Here is an 8,665-nt window from a genome sequence, read left to right on the forward strand (position 1 = left end):
CCTTCCTTCCTTCCTTCCTTCCTTCCTTCCTTCCTTCCTTCCTTCCTGTCATTTTGGCTTTCATCACCCCAAGGCCAAGGTTTGGGACCTCAGAAGGAACTGCACTGGCTCCCTGTGGCTTTGATAAGAACAGTGAGGGTTCAGTTCTGGGACACCCCCACCCCCAAGAACTCCATGTGGACTAGCTTAACTGTGTCAAGGGCAACAGAAGTCACAGGCTCTTTCAGAGCTCATCTTATACTGTGAAGGAAGACAGGACATCCCATGAACCTTGGGGTTCACATCCCCCACTTGCAGGGCGAGCTTGAGTTAAATTCCTGTTATTTCCTCATGGAGCACTAAGGTTTTAGTCCTTTTATAGTACGCTATGTGCTTCGACTCCTAACGAGGGGAACTCCCACTCAGGACAATTATATCTCAATTTACTGGTTATGTACCGATTTCTGATCTACAGGATTAGGCCCTAGGAGGTAATTAGTTCCTGTCAAATAAAGCTCAAACTGTGGAGAGCTGTGATTATGTAAATGGAAGCCTTTGCATGTGTGTGCGTGCAGCGCAGGGTATGTTAAAACTGTGTGTTCATGATTTGCTGCTAGTACCATGAGACAGTGGCATCACATTATCATAAACCTGGAAACAAATGTAGTCAAGAGTTCTTTGTTCACAGTCAGGGGTAAATATGGTGTGTGTGTGTGTGTGTGTGTGTGTGTGTGTGTGTGTGTGTGTGTGTATGTACATGAGCAGGTAGAGTGTGTTTTCAGTGAGTAGCATGTATCTGGTAGGGGTTGGGCCTAGGGTCTTGTACACTCTAGCCTTGGTTCTCTGCTGTGCTACACAGCACATGTCCTGATACAGGTTAGAATTTTGCTGCATTTCAAGCTCCTCTTCCTCTCCTGGGCTGCGGTGGGATTTCTGCATAGCTCCGCCACGCTCTGGGTGACTTTTCACGGCTGTTACTTTCTAAGAAATTAGTGTTAGTTTTGAAGCCTGCTGCTTAGATTGTGACTGCAGGGGCAGCTCCCCAAACAGTCATTTCCAAGCCGGGAGAACTTTTGCTCCTCCTTCCCTTCCTTGGGAGGTGGGTGCTGTCCTCCCACACTGGCCTCTTCCTGGTGGCTCATCTGATAGCTCTCTCTCGCTCTCTCTGGGATTCTCTAAAATTCTACATTTTTATGAGCATATTTATCTATCTTCTGCTTTCCTCGGGGAGTCAGGAGCTTGAGTGTGTTGAGTGTTTCCCTGCTATCCCCCCGCCCCGTCCCCCAGTCCCCAGAACAGTGATAGGGCTCACCTTGTACCCGCCGCTGAGAAATAACAAATCCTGGCAAACCCCACCTGGTCAGCTGGACTTTCAAATGCTCCTTGATTGGATCATGTGTTTAGGCCAGGAGCTCTGAGGTTGTGATTTTCCCAGAGCTATCTTAATTGCTGGATGCCAGAGCCCATGGTCCTGGCCTATGTCTATGGAGCATAGACTGAGGAGCGCTGCTGCAAACTCACCCCTTGGGAGACCTGGGTTTGGAGTGGGTCCTGGCCCAGACCCACCAGGTGATCTCAGGCCTTGGTCAGGTGGGAACCACCAACGTCCCCACAGTAGCACAGAGACGAAGAGACCTAAACACAAGAAGGTCTTGAAAACCCATAGAGCCCCAGAGTCAGGAGAGAGGTCACCGCAGGCTGGGCCGTGACTCTTCTCCACAACTCTCTTTGAAACACTGACCTCTTGTACCTCAAACCATGACTACACCTGGGAAAGCCTCCTTAAAGTGGTGATGTAAGACCTGGGAAGGGTGCGATCTTAAACTCCTGAGCTGTGAGACCCCAGGTCTTACAGTGACTAGCACTCACTGAGGCCACAGGGGTGGATGGTAGTCCGGTGGGGTGGAGGGCCCGTTAGGAAGGGGGTCTCTGAGTCTGCAGCCTTAGGATGGTCTCCGCCACGCAGGGCCATAGTGGGAAGGCAGCCACCTGGCCACTGGGAGGGGAATCAGGGGAAATCAGCCTTGCCGACACCTCCTTCAGACTGCCAACCTCCTGATGAGAGGACACACGTCTAAGTTGACCTTAGCTGACTGGCTGGTGGCAGGCAGACCTGGGGACTACCTACCACACCAGACATAGATCCTGTCAGGACCCACCCATGTGCCCACCAAGCTCTGAGTTTTCATTACATTTCCAGAGAGAGGCGTGGGACAGTGCTTCAGGATTTTCTTCGGTTGTGGCAGTTTGTACCTTGACGTTGTATCTAAGATTCCCTCTCTTAACTTGCCCATCAAGTGATCTGTGTAAGAAAATCCAGAGCCAGGCACAGTGGCACAGTCCTCTAATTCCAGCACTCAGGAAGCAGAGGCAGCTGGATCTCTGTGAGTTTGAGGCCAGCCTGGTCTACAGAGAGAGTTCTAGGACAGCCAGGGCTACACAGAGAAATCCCATCTTGGGTGGGGGGGGGGGGGGGGGAACAAAACCCAAGGAAGCATGTGAAAGAAGATATTTCATGCTCAATAAAGAAAGCCAGTGGTTAAAATGAGGTCTTTTGGCAGGCTTACCCAAACACTGACATCACAAGGTCAAACGTACTGTCGTAAGTGTCATTGTGGCTCTGCTGTTTTCTTAAGCCAGTGGGCAGGAACTCAGGGCTGCCACCATCCTCTAATGGAGCTGCCCACTTATATACAGAATCTGCTGAGCAGCCTGGACACGGCCCTACCCTTGACCACTGATGAGATTCAACATTTGATCGTCCCGGCAGAAGGAAACGGCAGACTTTCAGAACTCCAGGCAGAGGCAAATGATGTCGGTGCAATCCTAGGGCTGGAGAGTTATGGGAAAACACTGCAGTGCAGACTGATAAAAGCCACCAGTGGAGGCGGCTGAGTACGCTTTTCCAGTCACAGCAGTAGAATCCTGAGTAAGTGTCAGGCTGAGCCCACCCCGTCCAGCCACCAGCCTTCAAACACCTGCATGACACAATACAGATGAAAGGACTGACGGCCAGGTGGGAGGGACTGCTCACCTGCTGCTGATCAGACATGCCACCTCTCGTGGAGAGCGCGGCCCTGCGAGGGTCTCCAGTGTGCTCGGGGAGCTCCCAGCCTTGGAGACTGGGTCGGCCATTTTGCAGTCTCTAGTCTCTTTATTCACTCGCTGGTTGGTCCTTACTGGCTGTTTTGAATATACTTTCCATGGCTTGACTCACACAGCTGGGACCATTTCTGTGATAAGCCTGGCATGCTTAGCCGCTGACCATGAAGCATGCATGATGTGTGTGTCCTTTGTCTGAATTAGGGCACAGGTAACCTGTGAGTCACCAATGAGCAGGTGCAGAGACCCTGGGCCTAAGCGTCTCACGCTTGTGTACCCCTTCTGCCTGCCTGTGCCGCCCTAGCCACAGTATCGGCCCTGCCTGAGATTGTTTAGTTAAGGTTTAACTTATAATAAGATCTTCTTGATCCACACAACTGGGAGCGAGGGGAGGAAGTGATTTGACTTCCACATTTGGAAAAGAAAACCCAGAACTGTGCTAGCTACAAATCTTCCCTGGGGTCATTGTGGTTAGACACCGTCCTTACTCTCGCTCTTACCCAGACTTCGTTGTATGGTATTTTTACACGAGAAGATGTGAGCAAATGTCTGGTCAGCTCGGGAGAGCAAGGACAGATCAAAGAGAACACGCCCACTCCCTGTCTCTGCCAGCCAGAGTGTTTGTGGTGTTTGCGTGCAGGGGTGGGTGAGGGTCACTTACAGAGGCGGCCCACTCAGGGGCAGCCCATTCAGCGTGAGTGACCGCTGGTGGACACCACAGGCCTGCGGTCCCTGCCCAGCCTGCAGACAGCCCCGTGGGAGAGCCTGCCTGTCCTGGGGCTGTCCTGCCTGTAGGACTCCGGGGAGGCCCTCGTGACTCAAGCTTCAGGAGAGCTCCTTCCTGCAGCTCCTGAGTCCCTCCTTCCCGGGCAGAATCTTTCCGTTTGCAGGGATTTGCTGTGCAACCCTCCACTCCACACTATCCTGTCCATGACCCTGGGGGCTACCAAGAGAAAGTACTTTCTTTCCAGACTTTGGAAAAGAAAAACCCAGCACCACGGCAGCTAGGACCCTCCCCAGGGTCACAACGTTGGGGCAGTCCTGGCGTCTGACCCTCCACAGGGTCACAGCGTCTCACTCCTCACTGGGGCCGCACCAGTGTCCTCAGCAGGCCACTGCTGGCGTCTGATGCTTGCGCTCTGCTCACTCCCTGGCCAGATGAGAGTGGAGCCAGGGCCTTGTACAGGGCAGGTTGGGAAACCTTCACGGAGCCCTCCATCATCAGTGGGCGATGAAACACTTCACCCTCACCCAGGCCTTCTCCACGGCACTCTGATGCTCTGTGCGGTCCCGGGCCCCGGGCTCAGTGGTGTGCGCTCACACCTGTGCTTTCCGGAGCCTTCTCTGGGTGTCTGTGTCCGGATGGCTGCTCCCTGACTTTCCCAACCCTTCCTTGAAGCATCAGTGCTTCCTGCACCATTCTCCCGTGGTTGCACCTCCATGTGCACATCTTCCGTCATCCGTTCACCCCTGGCTGGCCCCACGGAGGCTTTGATCGCACTCGTCCTAGTCACGCTTCCTTAGACACCTGTTGTGAATCCACGGGAGAGGTGGAGGTGGTAAGAGCAAGGACCTATGGGCCGATAGAAATTGCTTACTGCTTGATGCTGTCTTAGGCCTCAGGCTGCAAGTGTGTGCTTGTGTGACAGTTGTTTACAAGGAGCAGCTGCTAATTGAACACCCTTTTGGTGTCAGGCCCTGGGAGAGCGGCTGAACAAGGCAGGCAGAGCCCTGCTTCCCAGGCTCCCACACTGGGAAGGGAGGGGACAGCGAGGACAAACCAAGGAGGGAAAGAAAGAATTAGAGTAGCGGATAAAAAGCAAATCACGATGCCGGCCTGGTGCATGCGAGCGTGTATGTATGTTTACATGTGCATGCACAGTATGCATTCAGTGACTCATATCTTTAGGGAAACCCGCTCCAGGGTCTTTGCCTTCCTGTCTGCAATGCTGAGAGCTTCCACATTATCAGCACTGAATGCTGGTTGTGGGCTCTAAGCCCTGCCTTGCAGTGAAGAGAAGGAAGGCCCTCCTCGGAGCCACCCTGATCTGAGCTGACATCACCGCTAGGGACACCCAAAAAAGGCTCTGGAGACGGGAACCCAGACATGGCTCTCCCCAGCCTCTCTTCTGGTCGTTCACTGCTGCTGGTGGTATGGCCAGTCCTGTCTTCCAGGACCCCATGGGGCCATGTCAAGCCCTTCATTGGTGCCAAGTCTTTGTCATCAGATTTGATGAGCCTTCTGACTTCTCTTCCTCCCGCCACTCTGGTTCCTGGCCAGTGTGGTGGATGGAGCTCATTGCTTCTCCTGTGGTGATGCAGACTGCCCAGAAGAAGGCAAGACTGAAGGAAACAGAAAGTGGCCAGCCCTTACATGTCAGAAGTTGCTTTGTAAATAATATTTCTCAGATGAGGGTGGGTCAATAAATCACTTCTGGTAGAAGATATTAGTTTAAGATGTAATTGTAAAATTGATTTTTATGACCTGTCTTTACTACTGCATCTTGGATTCCCTAAATATACATAATTTTCCGCATCTTCATTTATCATTTGTCAAAACATAAAATTATTGTTTTTTTTTCCCATTATTACAAAAGAGAAAAGATGGATCAGGCCCTTCAAAAACTGTGGGCTGCAGCAACATTTTTTTTAAGCTAAAAAAAAAACAAAAAACAAAAAAACCAAAACAAATCCCTCCCATCCTCCCTTGAATTGCAACTAATTTCCCCATTACCATCATTTTACAGCAAGTGCAGGGGTCTCCTCTGGAGTGGAAGGATCAGAAGTATAAACCTCTGTGACAAATGACAGCTCAGAGCCACACAGTGTTGACGTTAGTACAGGGCTAGGGCCGCTGCGGATTACCAGATTCTTGCGCGTTAGTTCCAGGCTGGCGGGTAACAGTATTCCACATTTCCCAGCACCTACATGGGTTGCAGGCAACTTCTATTCTTTCCTGTGGCCCCGAGGTGTTCATTACAGGGTGGATCAATATGCCAAGGGCTACTTGACCTGGAGGGATGTAGCTGGAAGCATCCAGCCAGCCTCTCTTCCTGCCAGATCCCATGGATCATGAAGGATGCCCATCAACATTCCCTGTACAATGCACTCTAGCTCTCAGCTCCTGTGGCCATGGCAGTTAGTTAAAAGGAAAAGTTATTTGATTTGGGTCACAAACCCATCACAGTAACAAGGCCCACAAGGCCAGTGGCAGAGCACCCACTTCCAGATGGAGGAGTGGAGAAGTGCCTAGAGTGTTCCAGGCAGAACCTGCTTAGTCGCCAAGAAAACTCAGAGCAGCCTGCTTAAGGGTCTGCAATGGAAACGCTATGATAGACATCTGAAATAAGTATGGGTTCTCCTGCATGTCTGTCATCTATCATCCATCAACCACCCACTGTCTGTCTATCTATCTATCTATCTATCTATCTATCTATCTATCTATCTATCTATCTACCTATCATCTATCTATCTATCTATCTCTTATCTGCTATTATCTATCTATCTATCTATCTATCTATCTATCTATCTATCTATCTACCTATCTCTTATCTGCCTATCTATCTATCTATCTATCTATCTACCTATCTCTTATCTGCCTATCTATCTATCTATCTATCTATCTATCTATCTATCTATCTCTTATCTGCCTATCATCTATCTATCTATCTATCTATCTATCTATCTATCTATCTAGTCATCTTTCTATCAAGTCTATCTTGTCTACTATATACCTATTATTCATCTATTATCTATATTTACCATCTCTCATTCCTACCTCCTCTTTTCCTCCTCACTCTCTGTTTTATCTAGCTGGCTTCTTTGCTCTTCAGGCTAGTCCAGGGTGGCAATCTGGCCTCTCCCTAGGCTTACCAGATGGGCAGGCTTGCTTTTGTGGGCACCTTCTATTCAGCTGCACAAGAGGTCACCCTGAGTCTGGGCTGGGCCCCAGTGTCTGCCTCAAAAAGACAAATGATTCTTTTGATGACTCCAGTGTTCCGCCTTCATTGGGTTGGAGGATGTAAAAAGATGTCCCTGCTCCCTTCTCTGGCTGGAGGATTTTGCTTACTTATTTTTTACTTTTGGCCACTGTTCAGGAAGTGCCTAGCACAAAGTCACAATCACCCCAAGGTGTCACTTGGCGCTGGTTTGTAATTTGTCTTCAGCAACCATGTCAGTGTAAGCTGGCTGGCTTCTCTGCCTAAGTAGATGCACCAACTTGCTTTACAGGATGACAACGTATGATTTATGGAAGTGCAATCTTCTGGCGATGGTCAAGGAGTGTCATTGGGTTATGAAAATGACCAGCACTGGAGCCTAGGGAACAATGAGCAGATCTCATTAGCCACACACAGTGTCCCAAGTGTCAACCGTTAGCCCTGAACATGGTGAGCCCAGCCAGCCTTCTATGACAGGCCAACACTGTGACCTCCCCTGGTGAGCCCAGCCAGCATTTTAGGAAGTGTCCAGACTGTGACTTCCAGCATCCTGCACATGGCTAGTTCAGATAGCTAGAGAGCTGCAGATTGCAAACATCTGGAACTTTCCACATGCTCCCCTGGATTTTACAAAGGAGGCTTGTCTTTGGGTGGGTGAATGAATGCCCGAGGGCACACCAGGGTAGGCCACCCAGCCTCCTGTGTCTACTGCCTCTTGCTGTAGGTACTCACCTGATATTTCTGTTTTTCATTTGTTTGTTTATTTTGATTTGACTTTGTTTTTGCTGCAGATGGGCAGAAGAAAGTCCAAGAAGAGTTTGATATCGACATGGACGCTCCAGAGACAGAGCGTGCGGCTGTGGCCATTCAGTCTCAGTTCAGAAAATTCCAGAAGAAAAAGGCCGGGTCACAGTCCTAGTGGGGAAGCTGTTGCCTGTTCCACCTGAAGACTCCACGTTCAACACCGCCCATCAAGAAACGAAGAGAACAATACCCTAGAGGAAGCCATCCACACTCAGCCTCGCTGCTGCACACCTAAAATGCATGTCCAGAGCCCATAGTATTTATGGCCGTAGAGGCAGGGTACACAGTGAAACTGTGAGTAGTGTAATCTATCTCCATTACATTTCCTCTGCAACTATTTTCCCTGATGTTGTAATAAAAAGGAGGTTAGATGAACAATTCACATGTCTGCCTGCATTTCTCCCATTTGATGGGACTAGGAAGGTTCCTACGGTTAAAGACAACTGCAAGCCAGGTGTCTCTTGTACTCTTAAAACTTAGAGGCATCAGAGTGCTTTTGCCTGGATGCAGCCATTAATCCTCAACCTCGAAGTTCCTGTCTCACATCTAGAGCCAACAGGTGGTGGCTGTGTTTTCTTAGCATAGGAATGCAACCTGTCCCCTTGACTGCCCCGGGTCAGAACTTTATCTTATCGGGAGAATGCTGGGTCTGGGAGGGCAGTGTACCGGTGGCTGGAATGTCACCCAGGTGCACTCAGCAAGAGTGTTTCAGATCTTTGAAGGGTTGCCCTACCCCACAAGCACCATCTTTGCACCTGTGTAGCTCCAGGCAGTGAGCACAAGCTCCAGGCTCCTTGTGCCCAGCACGGGGATTTGTTCTCTGCTTAGCTGATTCCTCACAA

General features: G+C 50.2%; 1 protein-coding gene across 1 annotated transcript in view; it reads left to right on the forward strand.

Moving 5' to 3' along the window:
* Window positions 1–8,195, forward strand: part of Pcp4 (Purkinje cell protein 4) — a 55,000-nt gene extending 46,805 nt beyond the window's left edge. Inside the window, exon 3 of the mRNA XM_055614934.1 lies at window positions 7,811–8,195. Within this exon, the coding sequence (XP_055470909.1) occupies window positions 7,811–7,938 (128 nt within the window). The 3' untranslated portion in view covers window positions 7,939–8,195. The remainder of the gene's footprint in view (window positions 1–7,810) is intronic.
* The last annotated feature ends 470 nt before the right edge of the window (window positions 8,196–8,665 follow it).

This window comes from Psammomys obesus, unplaced genomic scaffold (genome assembly GCF_907164565.1).
Source record: "Psammomys obesus unplaced genomic scaffold, mPsaObe1.curated_primary_1811, whole genome shotgun sequence".
NCBI lineage: Eukaryota > Metazoa > Chordata > Mammalia > Rodentia > Muridae > Psammomys > Psammomys obesus.